The sequence below is a fragment of the Populus euphratica genome, unplaced genomic scaffold (assembly GCF_000495115.2).
Source record: "Populus euphratica unplaced genomic scaffold, PopEup_1.0 scaffold467.1, whole genome shotgun sequence".
Taxonomy (NCBI): domain Eukaryota; kingdom Viridiplantae; phylum Streptophyta; class Magnoliopsida; order Malpighiales; family Salicaceae; genus Populus; species Populus euphratica.
In genome coordinates this window covers 118,047-140,668 of record NW_011500357.1, presented here as the reverse complement: position 1 = coordinate 140,668, position 22,622 = coordinate 118,047, and the positions used below count along the sequence as shown (strand labels likewise).

The window sequence follows — 22,622 nt, the reverse complement described above, 5'->3', positions numbered from 1 at the left end:
AAACTGAAACACTGTTCAGTTATTGGGTTATATCTAAAGCTGTAATTATTGGATTTCAATTTGGTTTATATGATTAGAAAGTTAAGATATAGGTATAAAACATTTATGCGGAATACAAGACTCTATTCTACTGTTTAGAAGTCCAAATCTTAGCAATAATGGAGAAGTCCAAATCTTAGCAACAATGGAGAAGCCAAATCTTTCCTACAACCTAGATATTGTTCAGTGTTCAGCCCATATCTTGAGTTCTAAAAGTTTAAATGACCATAAATTTTCTTTTGTTGGAAAACTAAGTTAATTTCTTAAAACTTCCATGAATCAAGTTTGTTCAAATTCTGATGTTAGCAATGACGTTTTGTTCAAACAAGAAGATAAGTATTGTCACCAAGTCAAGATGTGGTCACCCACTCAATAATTAGTCAACAAATCAATAGTTTTAAAATTTAACTTATAAAGTGAGGCATTTTCCATGCATTTAGGCATCTTGATTTTCAGATTGAGATTGTCGCACCCTCTTGCACGCGATGCGCGACGTCCAATGGTGATTTTTTTGTTTATTTTGTTTAATTGGTTCTTCGAAGTCGCCACCTAGTATTATGGTCATTACGAAACCTAACTGGTTTTTCAAAGATTCTAAGGTAAGGGACTAGTTGTGTAAAGGGAAGATATTAGCACCCTTAGTACGTCCTACCTAAGGTAAACTGCTTGGTATTTGATTTGCCTTATCATTGCTATGGTGTTTGTGTTTTCTAATCCCATCAGTTTTTCTAGGTTTGATTCCAACCAAATTTATTAAAATAGAAATCTAAGGAGATTTCATGTGCTTTAAAGGTTCATTTTTCCCTTGGTATTTCAAGAGTTTGTGACTTGTAAATCGTAAGGAGGAGGGATAAAAATTTAGAAATCTAGGGTGCTTTAAAAGCTTTGTTTTTTAATGTTTTATACTCTCACGGCTCGTAGACCATGGAGTCAAAAATTGAAATATCCTCGATTATAATCAAAGCTTCTTTCAAGGATGTGTGATGACTTGTTATTCCTAGAAAATTATTTTAGATATTTACCACTTAAGGTTTCTTTATTCAAATATTAACAGCGAATAATAACAAGCTATTCCTATTAAATATTTTGGATATTCATCCCTATAGGATTTCTTTATCTAAACATTAACGGTGAATAATAGATGAATTCTTCATAAAATAAAATTTTATATTTTTTTGAATATTGACCAATACCCTTTGGAGTTTTACAAACATGTTGTAAAATTCAAAAATATAAGAAAATATTTTTGTGTTTAAGAAATTCATGCAAAAACACATTTTCAAAACTTTGAATATTTGCTACTCTTTTTTTTATAAACAAAAACGTTCAAAACTGTTAGGGTATTGGTCGTATGCAGCACACAAAAATATTTTTATATTTTTCTTTGTCAAAAACACAAACATCACCCTTAATCATAATTAAAATCAACAAACCACATATTAATCAAATTCTTAAGGCTTTAATAAATCAGTTATTAAATCCCAGAATATATGTAGAAACATGTTCTTACATTTTCACAAGAAATACAACATGATTTTATTTATCCTTCAGATACTTGACCATATGCCAAATTGAAACATTAAATTCATTTTTTCATCTTTTTGATTTTATAATTCTATAACGTGCATAAAAAACTACAAACACACACACATCCCTTTTTATTATGTTTTTTCTTATACACCCACATGTAATTACAAATAACAAAAAATTTAAAATAAAACAAACACATCACACAAATAAAAATAATTACAAAAAAATCTCGAATTACAGGGGAGGGCTTCTGCACCACCGGAACAGTGGCAGACTGGCCGTAAGAATCTACGCAGACAGTAACATCTGGACCAGTTTCGTCCTCTCTTCTTTTCCCTGCCTATGGTAGCTTTCACCGTGACCTGCAACAAGAAAAGAGAAACACAAGCAGTCTATTTTATGTTTTTTTGTAGATTGGTTTTCTTCTGCTTTCCATTTTGATCTGCTGATCTTGAGTGGGTTTTAGTGCACGCACCGCCGATAGGCCAAGCATATGGATGGCTAGATTGGTGATTTCTCCTCTCCTTCTTCATTTCCACACCGGCGGTGTCGCCCACCATTACCATGGCTGGGAGATCGACACCTTTAAAGTCTCTGTTTTGTGCCCCCCTTCGTCCTTTCTTAGCTGTCTTTCAGGTGGATTTTTGTGGAAACCGGTGAGTAGGGAGGCTAAGCTATGGTGGAAGTCTGCTAGATTCTATGAGAGGAACTGCTGGCTTCTATGACCATTGCTGTTGGGGAAAAAAATAGCAAGGATATGGAGATAGGAATGGCAGCCACATGCTGGAAAAAAGAAAATGAGGGAGTGGCCGAGAGAGGAGCTGTGTGGGGGAAGATTGGTTCTCTAGTTCTATTTTTGGCCAAGGGAAGGGAGGTGTGGCTGGCAGTTGAGAGTTAGGGTGGCGCTATGGTTAGGTTTGAATAAGGAAGATGAAATGGCCAGGGGGAGAAAGTGGCAGCTGAGGGGGATCTGGTTTTCCGGTTTCAAATGGAGAGGGGTTGATCTATGTGTAAAAGAAATCGCAAGGCTAAGGGTGGAGGTTTCTCCCATCTTTATTAGGGTTGGAAGTTCACTTATGTAAAAAATCTCTATATATGCTATTCAAGGAAACGTTGCAATAATTATTGTAGAGATTGTTTTCTATAATCAGCACAAACAAATCATATATATATATATATATATATATATATATATGGTATTTTATATTACAGAGATTGTATTCCATAAACAGCTCTAACAAATCTTGTATATATGGTATTTTATATTATAGTGATTATTTTTCATAACCAGTAGAATCAAATCATATATCAATGGTATTTTATATTGTAGTTATTATTTTCTATAATCAGCACGAATCAAATCAAATTACATATGATTTAGTAATTATTTCCTTGAAATATTGCTTCCTTAGTATTAGCCCCCATGCTTTATATTATCATCTTTATTTTTTATTTTTTTATTTATCAAAACACGGGTTAAAAATTGGATAGCAACATATGTTCTTTCTTTACAATGCTTACGAAGCAAACTTCTTAATGTTTTGCATAGTAAACTTGTAAAAAAAAAAATTCTTCCTTGCTTGTTGAGTTATCCACTCATCCAAGGACTTTATTTTTTTAAAAGAAAATGGTCTTGTTATCATGGGTGATCTGCCCTTCTTTTTTTTAAAAAAAAAAAATTGGTTTATTTTCACTAGCGACTTGTCCACACACACTTAAACCTGGTCTATTTTCAGGGGCAACTTACCCATACACACTCAAACCTGGTTTATTTTTAGGGGTGACTTGTCCATTTTTAAATTCTTAGAAAATGCCAAGCTTTTTTTTGAAGAAATGGTCTCAATATCGGATGACCTACCCATTGTAAAAATTTTAGAACAACTCAATGTTTTTTTTAAATATATATAGAAAAACTCCACGCTTTTTTCTAGGAAAAGGTCTCAATATTAGGTGACCGGCCCCTTTTAAAATTCTTAAAAAACTCCATGCTTTTCTAAGAAACAGTTTCACTATTAGGTAACCAGCCTCTTTTAAAATTCTTAGAAAACTACATGCCTTTCTAAGATATAATCTCAATATCGAGTGATCGGCTCATCTTAAAATTCTTAGAAAACTCCACGCTTTTCTAAGAAACGGTTTCCATATTAGGCAACCAGCCCCTTTTAAAATTCTTAAAAAAATCCATGCTTTTCTAAGAAATGGTCTCAATGTCGATGACCTACCGATCTTAAAATTCTTAGAAAACTCCACGCTTTTCTAAAAAATAGTCTCAATCTCAAGTGATCGGCCCATCTTAAAATTCTTAGAAAACTCCATGCTTTTCTAAAAAAGAATGTCCATATCGGGTGACCGGCCTTTCTTAAAATTCTTAGAAAACTCCATGCTTTTCTAAAAAAGAATGTCCATATCGGGTGACCGGCCTTTCTTAAAATTCTTAGAAAACTCCATGTTTTTCTAAGAAACGGTCTCCATATCAGGTAACTGGCCCCTCTTAAAATTCTCCATGTTTTTCTAAAAAAAGATTTCAATATCAAGTGACCTGCCCATCTTAAGATTCTTAGAAAACTTCATGTTTTTCTAAGAAATGGTCTTAATATCGGGTGACCTGCCCACTTTAAACCCTTTCTTAAAAAACTCCACGCTTTTCTAAAAAATGGTCTCAAAATTAGGTGACCAGTCCCTCTTAAAATTCTTAGAAAACTGCATACTTTTCTATGAAACGGTTTCAGTATCAAGTGACCAGTTCCTCTTAAGATTCTTAGAAAACTCCACACTTTTCTAAGAAATGGTCTCAATATCGGGTGAACTCCCCATCTTAAAATTCTTAGAAAACTCCACACTTTTCTAAGAAATGGTCTCAATATCGGGTGACAGGCCCCTCCAAAAATTCTTAGAAAACTCCGTGCTTTTCTAAAAAATGGTCTCAATATCGGGTGAACTGCCCATCTTAAAATTCTTAGAAAACTCCATGCTTTTCTAAGAAACAACCTCAATATCAGGTGATCTGCCCATCTTTTTAAAAAAAATAGAAAAATTCAACGCTTTTTCTAAACAATGGCCTTAATATCGAGTGACCTACCCATTTTATGATTTTTAGAAATACTTCATGCTTTTTTTAAAAAAATGATCTCAGTATTAGGTGACCTGCCCATTTTGAACTTCAAAAGAAATCATCTTACCTTAAGGAATGAAGCAGTACTGGTTCACAATTCTTATCATTTTTCATAGTTTCGTTGACCTGAGATTTTGTACCTCAGTAGTTCCCAAAAAACTTGGAAACTTATTTTATCTTTCATCACACCTGTTCCTACCATGTTAGTGTTATGACAATATAGCATGCATGTTTTTTTGTTATGTATTTTGAAAACATAGGTCCTTTTTTTTGTTGTAGACTTATTGAGCTCCTGTTTTCATTTGTTTGTCCGACTCGTCCTCTTGAAATGAAATATGCTTCACGCGTTATACTTCCTATCCACCTAGTGAAGAGATCTTTGGTTTCTTATGGGGCCCTCTTTTGCTCCATTGAGTATGTCTTTTATTATTATTTTAAAAGGAAAACTCAAAAGATTTGATTTTGTTCATGAAAATTGAAACTTTCAATACAATTAGCAATTCTCATAAAAAGATGTTTTTTTAGAAGTTTTAATGATAATACCCCTTAGGTTTTGGTTCACTATGGACCCCTATATGCACTTCGTGCACTTCTTATCCCTAGTGTGGTGTGCAAAAATATGTTAAGTTTAGATTTGATTTGGTTCTCTCCAATTGATGGAGTCATCTTCTTAGTCATACGTTAAAAAAACAATTTTTTTAAGTAAAAGATTTCAAATGCTATGAGATGATACGTTTTATGAAGAAAAAAAGGTTCTTTACAAAGAGAATTCATGGCCGAAGTTTTTTTTATTGACTAGAAAGCATAGTATTTCTTTATTGAGTTAGCATTCATAAGTTTAATTAGATCTTCTCCATCCATTCTAGATAGCAATAAAGCTCCTCCCAAGAACGTTTTCTTTACCACTAAAGGGCCCTCATTGTTTGACGTCCATTTACTCTGATCTTTTTTTAGCAAAAGACAATATTTTCTTCATTACAAGATCTTTTTCTTGGAATCCTTGAGGTCAAACCTTCTTGTCATATAATTTGGCCATCCTTCTTTGATGATAGATTGTGGCTATCCTTTTTTCACTGACCAGATTCAATTATTCATCTATAATTTTTACCCACTCTACCTCTTCTAGCTTGGATTCTATCAATACTCCTTTTAATAAGAGGATTTCAACTTTTAAAGGCATCACCACCTCCATTCCATACACCAACATATACGAGGTAGCTCTTATTGAGGTTCGGATTATGGTGCGGTATGCGTGAAGGGTGAATGACAACATCTCATGCCAATCCTTGTAGGTGACTATCATCTTCTAAACAATCTTCTTGATATTTTTGTTAGCAGCTTCTACAACACCATTCATCTTTGGCCTATATAGCGAGGAATTGGAATGTTTGATTTTCTATTTAGCGCAGAGTTCTATTATCTTCTTGTTATTGAAGTTCTAGGCATTATTAATCTTTTCTAGTGGACCATATCGATAGATCAAATCTCTTTCCATAAATTTCTTCACCACTTTTTGTCTAAACATTTTAACAAAGTTTCGTTAAATGATTTTTCATACAAAGTTTCCTCATTAAGAAAGAAATCCATTGCCACCCTCCTCAAAGTCTTCTTATTGATTTTGGATGCCCCTATAGGATATGCCTGGTTTTTAGATGAAATTTTTGATATCATAATATTAAGGGTTTCCATCTATTTCTCTCTTAAATGAGCAAGAATGAGTTGGATTATTTCTAATATTGATATGTACCAGTTGTACCTTGTGTCCAAAGTCTATTCTAGTCATAGAAGCTAGCATGACCAAAGCATTAGCAAAATGGTTTCCTTCCCTTCTTAGATGAGTGAACTTTATTTCCTCAGATTCTCTAGCCAATTTAGATAGGTATTCTTAGTAAGGTCTCAACTTCTCATTTTTGGTTTGCCATTTTCCTTTCACTTATCAAATAATCAAAATAGAGTCTCCATACTTATCTATCTTTCCAATATTCAACTCTAATGCCACCTCTAAAACGAGAATGCAAACTTCATACTCCTATGTTGCATTGTAACTTAACCAAATACTACTTTTTATTAGGAGAGATTATCATTGCATCAGCTTTGTTACCATATATGTTTACAACACCATCAAAGTATATAGTCCACTAATCTAATTTTCCTTCCTTAACTGAAAGCACATCTTCATCCGGTTAGTCAAATTTTAATGGCTCATAATCTTTCATAGCATGGTCAGCTAGGTGATCGACAATAACACTCCCTTTCACAGCTTTCCTTGTCATATATACTATGTCATACTCAGTTAGTAGAACTTGTCATCTTACAATTTGGCTTGACATATAGGGTTTTCCACCAATATACCTTAATGGATAAAATTTTGAAATCAAACACGTAGCATGATATAACATATATTGATGCAATCTCTTTACAGCCCATGCTAGTGCGCAACACAACTTCTCAATCACTATATACCTATACTCACATCCCGTGAACTTCTTGTTTAGGTAATAAATGGCCCTTTCCTTCCTTCCTGTTTCATTGTGTTGGCCAAGCACACATCCCATTGTTGTCTCAGTTACTGTTAAATACAATATCAATGGCCTTTCTAGTATAAGAGGAACAAGTAGGGGTGGATTCAAAAGGTACTGAAAGTTTCTTCGCACTCTTTATTCCAAATTCTGGGATTTTTCTTCCTTAACAATCAAAGATTAGGTCATAAGTCGGGGTTAATTGGGATATAAACCGGGTAATGTAATTCAATCTTTCTAAGAACCTTATTACATCCTTCTCAGTCTTGGAAGGTGGCATAAATTAAATAGCATTTACTTCATCAGGGTCTCCTTTTATCCATTTATCACTCACCATAAATCCCACAACTTCCTAGATTTCACCCTGAATAAACACTTTACATGGTTAAGCCTCAACTTATACTTCTTTAGTCTTTTAAATAATTCTTTCAATATTTGGACATGATTTTCTCCCTCTTTAGATTTAGCAATCATGTCATCCATGTATACATCAATCTATTTGTGCATCATATCATGAAATATAATTACCATAGCTCTTTAGTAGGTGGCCCCACATTCTTTAACCCAAATATCATGACTTTGTAGCAAAAAGTTTCTTATGGTGTTACAAATGTTGTCTTCTTTTTATCTTTTTATGCCATTTTTATTTGATTATAGCCTTAAAAATCCATCCATAAAAGAATATGTGAAGCTATGTGTTGTATTGTCAACTAACATATCTGTGTGGTAAACAAACTTTGATTTTATCTTCCTTTTTGGATGCTACCACTATATTGGACACCCATTGTGGATATTTGACTACTTCTAGAAAACTGGTGTTCCACTGCTTTTCAATTTATGCATTTACTTTGATTAAGACATTCAGATTGACTCTTCTCAACTTTTGCTTAACCGATTTGCATTCTTCTACCAGCAGTACCCTTTATACTACAATATCCGTATCTAAGCTAGACATACCCTCATAGGACCAAGCAAAAATATCTATATAATCTTGAAGTAACCAATTCTTCTCTTTTTTTAGGATTGATTATAGTCCTTATCTTTAATTTTTCTCTTATTTTTTTATTACCCACATCTATAGTTTCAAAGTCCTCTCTAGCGGGTTTCCAAGCTTGTTCATGTTGTCCTATTTTTATCTCATTCTTCCTTTTCTACAACTAACATATATTCTTTAAAGTTTGGCCATTTATTCTCAATGTAAAATGCAGGTGTTTGTTTTGGAAAATCAACTTTGAAAATGAAAAGTGATGTGTAAAAACATTAAGATGAACATTTGAAAATGCATGATCTCATTAAAGAAAAAAAATAGTTGTCTAAAAATATTTTCTCAAGCAAACCGATTAGGTGAGCAACATCATTCCAAATTCCTTCAAGCTTTTATTTGGTACTAAGGTTTTGGGTGTGACCTTTCTTTGTTTTCTATCCTTTTCTTTAATCAAGTGTTGTGGATTCTAAAAAAAGGATCTATGTTTCAAGGTCTATGAATATGTGCAATGATACATAAGACAATGCATGATATAATGCATGATTGTGATAAGAATGCATTTGTATATTGGGTATGGATGCAAACTACTTGTGAATGAATAATAACCACCACCTTATAAAAATAGGTTTTCTTGTCACATTGCTTTGTTAGGAGTACTGCCTTTCGAGTCGTTTGCTTGAATCACATTCACCAAGAGATGGATTTTGCATAAGAGGATTAGTCAACGCCCTTTTCATTAATGCTTGATAAGTTTATTACATTTAGAAATAAAAAAGAAAATACAAAATATATTAATCCATTTCCTCCACAAACTCTTTAACCAAATGTAAAAAGGCAAAACCGCGGTTCTCAATCTTCCTTAGAAAGGCATCAGTTTTGGCTAGGCTTTAGTGATAGCGAATGATGTTCCCTTCTATATTTCGTGCATTGATTCTAATAATCTGAATAAGTGTAATAGCTTCGTCCATTTGCTCATCTATATTGATCATCTTTTCTATAAGTAACATATTGGTTTTGTTCAAAGCAGTGTTGTTGGTGTCTATATAATCCTTGTGTTTTTCCCTTCCTGCTAGCTTCTCGTCCAAATATTTCACCTTTTCGCATTGCTTATAAAGTTTTATCCTCATAACTTTTATCTCATTCTTCTTAAACGCTAACTCTGCTTCAACACCTGCAAAACCTTTCCTTTTACTTTCTTCTTTTGCAATCCCTGTTAAATGGCTTTCCAACTCCATATATTTCTTGTTCAAATCCTCATACTTCCCAATCCTATCCTTCAATTTGAACTGAACTTATGTAAACATTTCTTGGTAATATTTTGTCCTTCCTTGGCAATCATTAAAGTTAATCTTCATTGCTTCAAGTTTAGAGCAACTTTGCATCCAATCCAAACTAATCCCTCCTAACTCCTTCTCACTTCTTTCCCAAACAATCTTTTCCTCACCCAACTTTAACTTAAGCTTTGTTATTCTCGCATCTCTAGATTGTATTTGTTCATCTAAAAATGCTTTCCTTTTATCTCCTTCCAGCATCATTTCTTCTAACATTGCCTTGCTTTGTCTACTTTTTCTTAACTCTATCTGAAGTTTTTCCACATGTCTTTTCAACTCCTTTTCATTTTTAACTATTTTCCTCTTAATAGGCTCTTCTATAATTTGGGGAGATTTAACTCCTACACAAGGCATGGCTGAAAGAGCTAGGTCTCTCCATCTTGTATATCCTTCACTTGTACTTAGATCCTTTAAACCTTCTATCTCAACCAAAACCAGATGCTTCCAATCTTGTTTGATGATTTCTAAAACTTCTTGTGCAATGGGACCTTTGAACAAACCAAAGAATTGAGCAATTCCTATAGTCCTTAGAACAAAATGCATGCCCCAAGTTGCCTTACCACCAGGGCAGAAGCATAACTAATATAACCTATAATCCCTACGAATGGCACCCAACATCTTTGTCCACAACTCATCAAGACTTTCACTATCATTACCCATGAGGCTCTCCACTTGAAATCACTATTAAGCAAACCTTCTAATTTGTCAACCCAACTTTGGTTATCTAGATCTCCCTAGTAAAGTCATCATCCTATCATACCCTCTCGCACGCGGTGCGCGGCGTCCGATGGTGATTTTTTCATTTATTTTGCTTGATTGGTTCTTCGAAGTTGCTGGGTATTATGGTCACTAGAAAACCTAACTGGTCTTTCAGAGATTCTAAGATAAAGGACTAGTTATGTAAAGAGAAGATATTAGCACCCCTAATACGCCTTACCTAAGGTAAACTGCTTGGTATTTGATTTGCCTTATCATTGCTATGGTGTTTGTGTTTTCTAATCCCATCAGTTTTTCTAGGTTTGATTCCAACCAAATTTATTAAAATAGAAATCTAAGGAGATTTCATGTGCTTTAAAGGTTCATTTTTCCCTTGGTATTTCAAGAGTTTGTGACTTGTAAATCGTAAGGAGGAGGGATAAAAATTTAGAAATCTAGGGTGCTTTAAAAGCTTTGTTTTTTAATGTTTTATACTCTCACAGCTCGTAGACCATGGAGTCAAAGATTGAAATATCCTCGATTATAATCAAAGCTTCTTTCAAGGATGTGTGATGACTTGTTATTCCTAGAAAATTATTTTAGATATTTACCACTTAAGGTTTCTTTATTCAAATATTAACAGCGAATAATAACAAGCTATTCCTATTAAATATTTTGGATATTCATCCCTATAGGATTTCTTTATCTAAACATTAACAGTGAATAATAGATGAATTCTTCATAAAATAAAATTTTATATTTTTTTGAATATTGACCAATACCCTTTGGAGTTTTACAAACATGTTGTAAAATCCAGAAATGTAAGAAAATATTTTTTGTGTTTAAGAAATTCATGCAAAAACACATTTTTAAAACTTTGAATATTTGCTACTCTTTTTTTATAAACAAAAGCATTCAAAACATGTTAGGGTATTGGTCGTATGCAGCACACAAAAATATTTTTATATTTTTCTTTGTCAAAAACACAAACATCACCCTTAATCATAATTAAAATCAACAAACCACATATTAATCAAATTCTTAAGGCTTTAATAAATCAGTTATTAAATACCAGAATATATGTAGAAACATGTTCTTACATTTTCACAAGAAATACAACATGATTTTATTTATCCTTCAGATACTTGACCATATGCCAAATTGAAACATTAAATTCATTTTTTCATCTTTTTGATTTTATAATTCTATAACGTGCATAAAAAACTACAAACACACACACATCCCTTTTTATTATGTTTTTTCTTATACACCCACATGTAATTACAAATAACAAAAAATTTAAAATAAAACAAACACATCACACAAATAAAAATAATTACAAAACAATCTTGAATTACAGGGGAGGGCTTCTGCACCACCGGAGTAGTGGCGGACTGGCCGCAAGAATCCATGCAGACAGTAACATTTGGACTAGTTTCGTCCTTTCTTCTCTTCCCTGCTTGTGGTAGCTTTCATCGTGACCTGCAACAAGAAAAGAGAAACACATGCAGTCATTTTATGTTTTTTTATAGATCGGTTTTTTTCTACTTTCCATTCTAATCTGCTGATCTTGAGTCGGTTTTAGTGCACGTGCCGCCAACAGGCCAAGCGTATGGATGGCTAGATCAATGATTTTTCCTCTCCTCCTTCATTTCCACACCAGTGGTGTCGCCCACCATTACCATGGCTGGGAGATCGGCACCTTTAAAATCTCTATTTTATGCCCCCTTCATCCTTTCTTGGCTGTCTTTCGAGTGGATTTTTATGGAAATTAGTGAGCAGGGAGGCTGAGTTATGGTGGAAGACTGCTGGATTCTGTGAGGGGAACTGCTGGCTTTTATGACTGTTGTTGTTGGGGAAAAGAATAATAGGGAGGTGGAGATGGGAATGACGGCCAAGTGCTGGGAAAACAAAAATGAGGGAGTGGCTGAAAGAGGAGTTGCATGGGGGAAGATTGGTTCTCTGGTTCTGTTTTTAGCCAAGGAAAGGGAGGTATGGATGACGGCTGAGAGTAAGGTTGGAGCTGTGGTCAAGTCTGAAGAAGGAAGATGAAATGGCCAAGGGGAGAAGTGGCAGTTGAAGGGGATTTGGTTTTCCGGTTTCAAAAGGAGAGGGGTTGATCTCTGTGTAAAAGAAAATGCAAGGCCAAGGGTGGAGGTGCTTTGGCATGGAAGATAAAAAATTAGGTTTAGGTTTTTTATGGTTTCGGTTTTTCACTTTTTCAAAATTTGCCTCGTAAATGTTTTTCCTTTTCAAATTTTCTTCCCTTTTTATTAGGGCTGAAGGTTCACTTATATAGAAAATCTCTACATATATTATTTAAGGAAACATTGCAATAATTATTGTAGAGATTGTTTTCTATAATCAGCACAAACAAATCCTATATATATAGTATTTTATATTGCACAGATTGTATTCTATAACCAGCTCTAACAAATCCTGTATATATAATATTTTATATTGTGGTGATTATTTTCAATAACCAGTATGAATTAAATCATATATCTATGATATTTTATATTGTAGTGATTATTTTCTATAACCAGCACGAATCAAATCAAATTATATATGATTTAGTAATTATCTCTTTAACATATTGCTTCCTTAATATTAGCCCCCATACTCTATGTTATCGTCTTTATTTTTTTATTTATCAAAATATGAGTCAAAATTGGGTAACAACAAAGATTAGTTCTTGCTCTTTTATTACATTTTTGTAATGTTTAAGTTTTATTTATATTAATCTCTTGTTTATGCTTTTCATTTCCTTTCCTTTAATTAGTTAATTTATATTTTATTTATGTTGTTATCTTGTTTATTTATGTTTCTCTTCTTTTATTATATTTAGTTAAGTTTATTATGTCAAGGTCAAAAGGTTATACCAATGAGATAATAATAAGTATAGTATAAACTCAACACGAACCTTAATGTTTGATATCAACATGTTTTGTATTTGTTATCTTCTTTACTCTTAATACTTTGCTTGTTAAATGGTTAATCTAGATTTATATTGTATAACTCTTGGTACAACAAATACTTGACACTTTCATATCCTAACCGTATGGTATAACTGATACCTGTGTTATGAAAGAAACTTTATTTGTTGCTAACATAAGTTATAATTATGAATACCTGACAATATTTACAAGTATTAGCTTTATTCAAATAAGATAACTAATGTAATCATGTTAATAATTTATAATCTGATTTGAACCTTCTTTGTGTGTGGTTTCTAGTTAAGTAATAAAAAAAAGTTTATATTATACTTGTTTGAAATATCATTAATAAATCCTTTGACCTTGATAATTATTTTATCCTTACATCAATATCACATCTCAAAACTATCTTCAACTCCTTTTCTGTTATTATCTATTTTTTTATTTGTAGTTTATATAGTTGATCCCTATGTTGTTCAAACCCGATCTTATCGGTTTATTTATTACTTTGACATTCTTACACTTGAAAAAAGACATCAATCTTTTAATCATGTCAATTGTTAATATTGTTATTACTCTTATTACTCTTATTATAATTCTATGATTATTATTCTTGATAATCATTATCATGATTATTATCATTTTCTTTTTGGATATAAAACTCTTATTATTGTTGTTCAGTAAATATAGATCGGATGTACTCGTTTTACTTGAATTTAACTACATATTCATTATACATAGTAATCACATATAGGTTTTCTTGGTTTTTGATATAAAAAATTAAACCGAACAAAAAACAATAAGTTGGAATAAATTTCAATTTATTTATTTAGTTTTTATAAAATTTTAATTTATTTTTTATTATAAATAAAAAATTAACAAAAAATGATCAGCAATACTTCCTAGTACACAGAAGCACCTTGATGGATTTAGTCTTGACACCCACATTAAAACAAGGACTAAAACGTAAGTTGGTAAGAGATAAAGGAGTAAATTATAGTTTCATTGAAGTATTGGGACTCGAAAAGTTGTATAATTTTCAAGAGACAAAAAGTGTAATCAAACCCGCACAGTCCGCACTCTCCACCCGACCAGTCTCCCCCCTACAATCTCTCTTAGCTGTCCAGCGCCATCGAAGAACAAAATCAGATAAATTGTCACAGAGCTTCAACTCAAATCTCAATGGGCAAAATCAGTATGATTATCTTCACTCTAGCTATCATCATCACATCATCATCAACCGTTGATAGTGAATCAGACAGTGAAATCGGGCAATGGCGAATTCTTACCAAGCAAAATTTTTCTTCTCAGATAAGACTCCACCCTCATATCCTCCTCGTCGTCTCTGTTCCCTGTAAACTCCCCTCTCTCTCTGTCTCATTAAAGCAATACAGTTCTTAATGTTTAGACACAGTCACAAAATGCAATATGTTTTATTTATTTATTTATTAGTTTTATTCTTTTGATCATGAACCCTTTTGTAGTTCTAATGATTATTTTGAGATTTTCATGATTTTTTTAACGAGATCCTTTATGTTTTTTAGCTTAGAATTTGCGGTTTGTATGGTTATGTAGAGACCCAGTATAGGTTTTTAGCCTTTTTAAGATGAATTCATGGTGCACCAGAACCACAGAATTCAATTCAGTTTTTTTTTTTGGAATTATGGATCCCAATGTTGTTTTAGTGATGTACACTTGTTAAGAGTCCGTTATTCAGTTTATGGCCCGTGATTCGTGGGGAGCTAGTGATGTAAGAGAATGCTTAAGTTTTTAATGACAATATCTTCTTAATGTGTTTCCTCAGGTCACATTTGAGAGAATTATGCGTTTGTAAAGATACCCAATTTATTTTTTAGTATTTAATTTGAAGATTATGTTTTGTACTACATAATTCTTGTTGTTTGTTTTCAAATTATGGATATTTATTGCCAAGTATATATTTAGCAATTTTTGAGATTTATATGTTTACATAGAGACTCAATATGTTGGAATTTAAATGTTTATCTGGAAATGCTATATGGTTTTGTTAATTAATTTTAAAATTTTATGAACAGGGTCAGGTGAATCTCGGTCGCTAATGAAGGAAATAACGCGTTTGGTTATTGATAAGAAAGAAGAATTCGGATCTTTAAAGTTGATGTATATGCACAAAAATAATGAAAAAATGTTAGCAGATGCTATTGGTGCTGTTGTTACAGATGAGATTACTCTCTTATACTACCATCATTCTTTGTATTATAAATATAAAGGCAAATATCGGGCAAGGAACATTTTGTCTTCCATTTTTCCTTATTTTTCACTCTTGCCTGAAGAAATGCCATTAAAAAGATTGAGTGGTGAAGGGGATTTGAAGATGTTTATTGAATCGGCGGATAAGGCTGTGCTTTTGCTAGAATTTTGTGGGTGGACGGAGAAATTGATTGCTAGAGAGAAGAATAATGGTAGCAAAACTGGTTTTGATGTGCAAGGTGAGCAACCTTTGGTGGAAGTATTGATGCATGTGTGCGTGTGTGTTTAGACTTGAGTGTTTTTGGCGTTCAAATGTGAATCACATAACAACTAATTTGTACTGTAACAGGTTTTGATGGAGAGAGTAATGTAATTTCAACACCCAGAGGGGATGAAAACCAGAAGGTGGCTGGTAGTTTTGAATTGCTCTCTGTTATTAGCTTGATATGATAACTGATATTACAAAGTAAACAGGGAAAGAAGTGGTTTTTATTAAAATTCTCAAACTTTTCTAGTTTCTAATGTTCTGGTTCCAGGGGACAGAAAATGGAGAGATGAAATGTGGAATGGAAAATGGGCTCAGAGGAATTCCTTGGCTTGGGGAGTTTGCCTCCGTAAATGATAGTGCTCCTCTTCAGGAAACTGATTCCGGGGATGTGGATCTAAAGCCTAGTGCTGTATCTTGTTCCCTTGAAGAATTTCAGAAATTTGATTCTTTCTTCTCAAGTTTCATGACTGATGTAAGGGAGTTCTTCCTGCCTCCTGAAAAGCATAGATTTGGTCTGGTTTCGGAGAAATCAATGCTCTCTCCTCTTGGTGTTGGAGATTCTGGTTCTTGGTCCGTGATGCTTTATTATAATGGATGTCCAAGTTGTTCAAGTATTCTAAAAGAAGGGGATGACATGAAGAGAGTTCTACAAATGGAAAAGTCAATTGTCACAGAGGTGAGTGAATATGCTCTTTCTCTGCCATTGTTTATTGCTCCATATGCTCTATTGGGTTTCTTCATCAGTTCTTGTTTGCTTTTAGAATTATTATTCACCTTACTGTACTATGTATTATATTGATTGTTGACTGTTGTCTATTTCTTTCACGTTACATAGTTGGAAGGTGATGGACAAGATCTTGATTCAGCGATACCTGCAAACAAGCCATCAGTACTCCTGTTTGTGGACAGGTCATCTGACTTATCAGAAACAAGAAGAAAGAGCAAGGAAGCTCTTGACATATTTAGAGAACTAGCGTTGCAATACCAAATATCAAATCAGATGGGCCAGCAGAGCAAATACAAGTCTGAAGCATCCTCTGCCCAAGCTTCAACTGAATACCAAAGTGTATCTGGACACCCAAAATTAAAGCTATCTCCAACAGCTCAAAACATTAAATCACAGGACAAAATGTCTATCATGATTGTAAATGATGGCAAACCTGTCATGTTAAATAGTATGGCTTCAGGTTTGGAAGGCAGTTCCTTGCATGAAATCTTGAATTACCTTCTTCAGAAAAAGGAGGAAGCTAAATTGAGTTCAGTTGCAAAGGAGGCCGGCTTCCAACTTCTTTCTGATGATTTTAACATTAAAGTAAAAGATACATTACTGTCAGCAGCAGAGGTGGATTCTGAACACATACAGTCTGATGAGAGCCTTGTTAGAACTAGTACTGATCTGGACAAAGATTCTGCCTCTAATAACTATGAAGGATCCCTGTCTACTACTTCTCAGGATGATGAAGAGAACTCTGCTTATTCTGATGCAAGCAGACACCTACTATCTATAGAACCTGGTCAATACATGTCAGATCATAAACCACCTATTTCAGAAGATGTAAGGGCAGGAAAAAAGGGTTCTTTCCAGCCAGACAAGTTGGGGGAAGAACAACGCAACTTTCAAAATTTCAAGGGTTCTTTTTTCTTTTGTGATGGAAACTATCGATTACTAACAGCTTTGACTGGTGAGACCAGGATTCCATCCTTGGTAATAATTGATCCACTTTCACAGCAGCATTATGTCTTTCCTGAACATACAGATCTCAGCTACTCTTCACTGGAGGATTTTCTTCATGGATTTCTTAATGGAAATCTTGTCCCGTATCAACGCACTGAGTCAGAACCTGAAAGCCCGAGAGAAGAAACTCACCCACCGTTTGTTAATATGGACTTCCATGAGGCAGGTTCCATCTCTCAAGTTACAGCTCACACTTTTTCAGAACAGGTTCTTGGTTTTAATCAATCTGACAATGACATTGCTGCGAATGCATGGAATGAGGATGTGCTGGTCCTTTTTAGCAATAGTTGGTGTGGATTTTGTCAGAGAATGGAATTAATTGTTCGTGAAGTGCATCGAGCCATTAAAGGATACATGAACATGTTGAAGACTGGATCTAGGACTGGGGAAACAGCACTCACTGATGGTAAGTGCACTTTAAAGTATACTGGTTTAGTCCATGTTTAATTATTTTTTCTTTTTTAACTTTTCAGAACATGCTTTCCAAGTGAATTCATATAAAGATGTTTCACATGGGAAAGCTTCAACTAGGGGGCTGTTTTTCAAGAATCTGTTTTAGACTAGGTCAGAAAGGTTGCAAATTAATTTCCAATTATGATCCAGCATTCATTAACTCGTTCATAATTATGGAATGTTTTAGAGGTTCTAATTCTCAAGGAATTCATTCTGACTAGTAAAACCTAGCTGGTTTTGGCTCTTTTACCTGTTTGACATGGGAAAAGTCATTTGTTGTTGCATGGTGGCTTTCTATAATTTTTCTTTTGTAAAATCTACATTTTTGGCCAGGCAAATGGTTTTCCTATATGAATTGGTATGAATTTGACAAATGAAATATGTTATGTGACAGATAACCTAAAGAAGCCTCCCAAAATCTTCTTAATGGATTGCACGATGAATGATTGCAGTTTGATTTTAAAATCAATGAATCAGGTATGCCTTACAGTAGTGGTCCACACTCCAATGTGTTTTTCTCTTACAGTTATACTGTGACACTTACTTTCTATTCTCTGATGTATGTTGATGTGCAGAGGGAAGTTTATCCTACTCTTTTGTTATTTCCTGCAGAAAGAAAGAATACTGTCTGTTATGAAGGAGACATGGCTGTAGCTGATATTATTACTTTTTTAGCCGACTGTGGAAGTAAATCTCAACATCTCACCAGTGAAAATGGTAATTTCTTGACAAGAACTTCTCATCCTTTTTTTTTTCTTTGCATTTTTAGAAAAGCTGTTAGGCTTTCCTGTACAGAACAGAAGGTAGCCTCCCTTTCCCTAAATCTGACCAATCCTTTGTGTGAGCATTGTTAAGCTTTGATTGCTTAGTACTACACCTAGCTACTTCACTAGTCGAGCTAGCTTGCACCCATGTTTTATTGGTAAATGGCATTTGATGGAATAGTAGCTGAAGGAGATTGATAAGCATTTATGTTCTCCTAGTTCACACTTTTGCAAAGTTCAGTGTTTTTGAAAAAATCCACATCATGCCTCTATTTGGTTAGTTGTGATCAACTAACTCTGCTGATTTGGAATCTGCCAAATTTGGTTATGGCTGCTCTTTGCATGTAACGCATCAGATTCATAGTTAAAGTTTGAGAATGTGTAGCAATTCCAATTCAACATAGAGGCATGATGTGGATTTTTTCAAAAATTATAATGGCTAGCTAACAATGAAATCCCCAGTTACACAAAGGTATTATCTTAAAAATAGAAGAAGAAAAGGAGCCAAACCCTAAAGCAGAAATATAACAAAATTATAGGATTTTTTTAAAATATAATAAGCTCCCTTGAAGTTCATGTTTCCTGTTGCTGTTATGCTTCAGCTAGGCACTAGGAAATTGAACTTTTCCCTTTATAAACTGTCATGTTGAAGCAAATGTGCATCTTATAGCACTGCTGTGACACGTTGTTTGCATTTTTATTCAGAAGATTTTACTTGGTGCATTATAGAATTCTTTTTTAATTCAATCTTATAGGAATTCTATGGGCTGTTGCTGAAAAAAAGGGTGCTCATTCACTGAAGGATGCTTCGACAGCTGCAGAAGATAAATCCCATGAAGTCCTTTTAAAGGACCTAACTCCAAAGAGAAATGTGGAATATGTTCAGACCAAATCTCACACATCCAAAGGCCTGCATGATACAGTATCTGAGGTGGCAGTTGGCTCAATCCTGGTCGCTACTGAAAAGCTTAACACACAACCATTTGACAAGTCAAGGATTATCATCGTCAAGTCTGATCAAAATACAGGATTTCAAGGTCTGATTTACAATAAGCATTTGAGATGGGACACTCTGCAAGAACTGGAAGAAGAGTCAAAACTGCTAAAAGAGGCTCCTCTATCATTTGGTGGTCCACTTGTAACTCGCGGAATGCCTCTTGTTGCTCTGACTCGAAGAGCAGCTCGAGGTCAATACCCCGAAGTTGCACCGGGTACTTACTTTCTAGGTCAATCGGCAACACTACACGAAATTGAAGAGATCAGGTCAGGAAATCAATGCGTATCTGACTACTGGTTTTTCTTGGGGTTTTCGAGTTGGGGCTGGGAGCAGTTGTTCGACGAGATTGCTCAAGGAGCTTGGAATTTAAGCGAGCACAAGACGGAACTTTTAGACTGGCCATAACTGTTTATTAATGTTCGTCAAAGCAGAGCGTTTGAAACTTCGCAAACGGGAACAGTAAAGAGCGATCGAGCACGTTGACTATATTAGAATTAGAAGAGGTGCATAAATTTTCTTAGTCTTAGCATCTAGAGGTATTAATGGATATAATTGGATGGATTTTGATTTGTAATTGTATCCTACCCAACTTCTAATAATTTACAAAATATAAATCTGAAATTTTTTTTTACCAGAGTGAGTTTGATATACATGATTGAGCTATAATTTTTATGGATATCATAAATTTACATGGCTTTGGTGTGTTAATTCTTTTATTTTTTTATGATTTAAAAAAAATCGGGTAACTATTGGAATTAGATAAGATTTATTTGAACTATAAAAATTATTATAATTTTCGTATAAAAACAAAACAAAATAAAAATTATAGTTAAACATTTTATTAAACAATTAAGGTTTAATATGATACAGATAAATTAATAAGAAAAAGACTATAAAGGGTTTTTAAATTTGTGATTTGATTAAAAAAATAAAAGTTCAATATGAATTCTTGAAACTTAAAGAGTTTGTTTTTCTCATGGTCTTTTGCTTGTCAAACATAAAAAATTAAAATTATAAAATGCATTATAATTTTATCATATCAAACTCAAAAATATAACTATAATTAATTATTGTGTGGGGAGTAAAAAGAAGGGAAAAGGATTAAGAGAATGAGAGGAGGCTTACAAGTATGAAAGCCAAAAGAGACAAAATAAAAAGAAAGAAGGAAAAATATTATTTATACTAATAACTTGAATTATTTACATTGAGTTATATCAGTTGGGTCAGGTTGAGTTATTTTTAAAAATCACAACTCATACTTAACTCATAATATTTATTTATTAAATTTTTTGATTTTCTATTATTTGTAATATCTATATTATTTAATTTTAATGGATCTTGTTAGATTAAATAATATAAATATTACAGATAAATTAATTTTTTTTAACACCCCTATTAGGATCTCCCTTCTGTATTATATTGGAGCACTTCATTTGCTTGCAGGAGAGTTTGTAGGCCTTTATATATATATCTTTATCAACTATCAACTAACAAACAAAAAAGATTTGGGTTTTATGGTAAAAGTTTACATTGATATAAATAGTGAAGCTTCTCATTTTCTAATTAGATGCAATTAGGCTTGAAATTATGGTAAACACACCAAATTAAAAAACATAAATATATGGCTAACTCCACTTTACTTCAATTTTTATTTTGAGTTCAAAATTTATTTTATTTATTTTTTAGTTTATAATGTAGAGAAAACATAGAGAAACTCGCTTGAAAATAGTGATAAGAGAAAAAAGTTCTTGATTTTTATTATTTTAACAACTAAAATAGTCAAAGTAAGTATCAAAAGTTTCAATTTGATAATGGTGGTTTTTAAGCTTTCTTGTTGCCTAAAAAAGTATATCAGATTTGAGATAATTTTTTTCTGATTTAATTGTGTTTTTAAATTGATATAAGGGTGTTATGAATTGAGAAATTAAAATTGTGAGATTTCTATGGTGATAATAAGTTTAAAAATTAAATTTAGGATAAAAACCTCATTCTTTATGAATTTCTAGCCACCATAATAGTGGCTGAAATCTTGATAGTTGCATAGTAAGTGATAGATCGCCTGTTACTATGGGAGAACTATTGCCCACTTAATTGAAAAAAAGGAACCAAAAAAAGCTTTTAAGACCAAAAAAAAAAAATTCAAGGCCCAAACATACTTGGATTTTTTTAGTTTAGGCTAGGTTCACATGTATGACTTGACCTATTTTATTTTTTTAATTTTAATTAATTAATTAGAAATATTTTAATTATATTAATTTGTTTAATTCTCTTAATTTAATGAAATTTTATAATAATTAAGAATCTATTCTAGTTATTATTTAAAATTTGATTTAGAATTTAGAAATTAAATTCAAAATATCTTCATTTTCAAATTCTATTCAATTTAAGTTATAAGTTTGACGAGAAAACTTAGATTGATTTAGTTGATTGAAATCATCCTAATAATTGATTTAATTTTTTTTTACTTTGAATACATTATATTTTAAGTTCATAATCAAATTTTTATTTATAAATAGAAAATATATTAGCAATGCTCATATATTTTTCTTTAAGTGTTTTTTTTTTCAACCAATAATGAAATCCAATGTTTCTAAAAAGAAAATACATTTTTAAGACCTTATTGGGTCTGTTCATAATCAAGCTACCTTATAAAGTCCAATATAAGTTTGTTGTATTTAATTGCTATTGTTACCCGACCTGACCCACCCTCATGTTTGTTCCTTAGCTTAACTTATAAACCCAAAAACCACAGTTATAAAACTAGATTTGATGGTCGACCAGACAAAATAACTGGGTCACTGGTCAGTTGGGTCAACCTGAATCAAGAACCAAGTCACATATTAATATGGTTGTTGTGATATAAAATTTAGCTACTATAAAAAATCTCATTAACATATATACTAGCATAATTAATAAAAAAAAATATCACATTAACTTATATGCTAGCATAACTAATTAGCATCAACATATTAAAATGTGCATTTGTCTTTGTATAAACAAACCTTTAACATAATTATTTTATAATAAA

General features: G+C 32.8%; 1 protein-coding gene across 5 annotated transcripts; it reads left to right on the top strand.

Moving 5' to 3' along the window:
- Positions 1-14,218: 14,218 nt before the first annotated feature.
- On the top strand, positions 14,219-20,225 carry LOC105114027 (uncharacterized). Of its 5 annotated transcripts, none has more exons than XM_011010425.1 (8): positions 14,219-14,502; positions 15,203-15,616; positions 15,727-15,782; positions 15,914-16,321; positions 16,481-17,786; positions 18,228-18,310; positions 18,409-18,550; positions 19,353-20,225. In XM_011010425.1, the coding sequence occupies exons 1-8, from the start codon at positions 14,331-14,333 to the stop codon at positions 19,997-19,999; spliced, it is 3,228 nt and encodes a 1,075-aa protein (XP_011008727.1). In that variant the 5' UTR covers positions 14,219-14,330; the 3' UTR covers positions 20,000-20,225. The 5 variants fall into 5 exon arrangements, with proteins under 5 accessions (XP_011008727.1, XP_011008726.1, XP_011008728.1 ...); XM_011010424.1 differs by having other exon boundaries at positions 15,893-16,321; XM_011010426.1 differs by having other exon boundaries at positions 15,727-15,789; positions 15,921-16,321.
- The last annotated feature ends 2,397 nt before the right edge of the window (positions 20,226-22,622 follow it).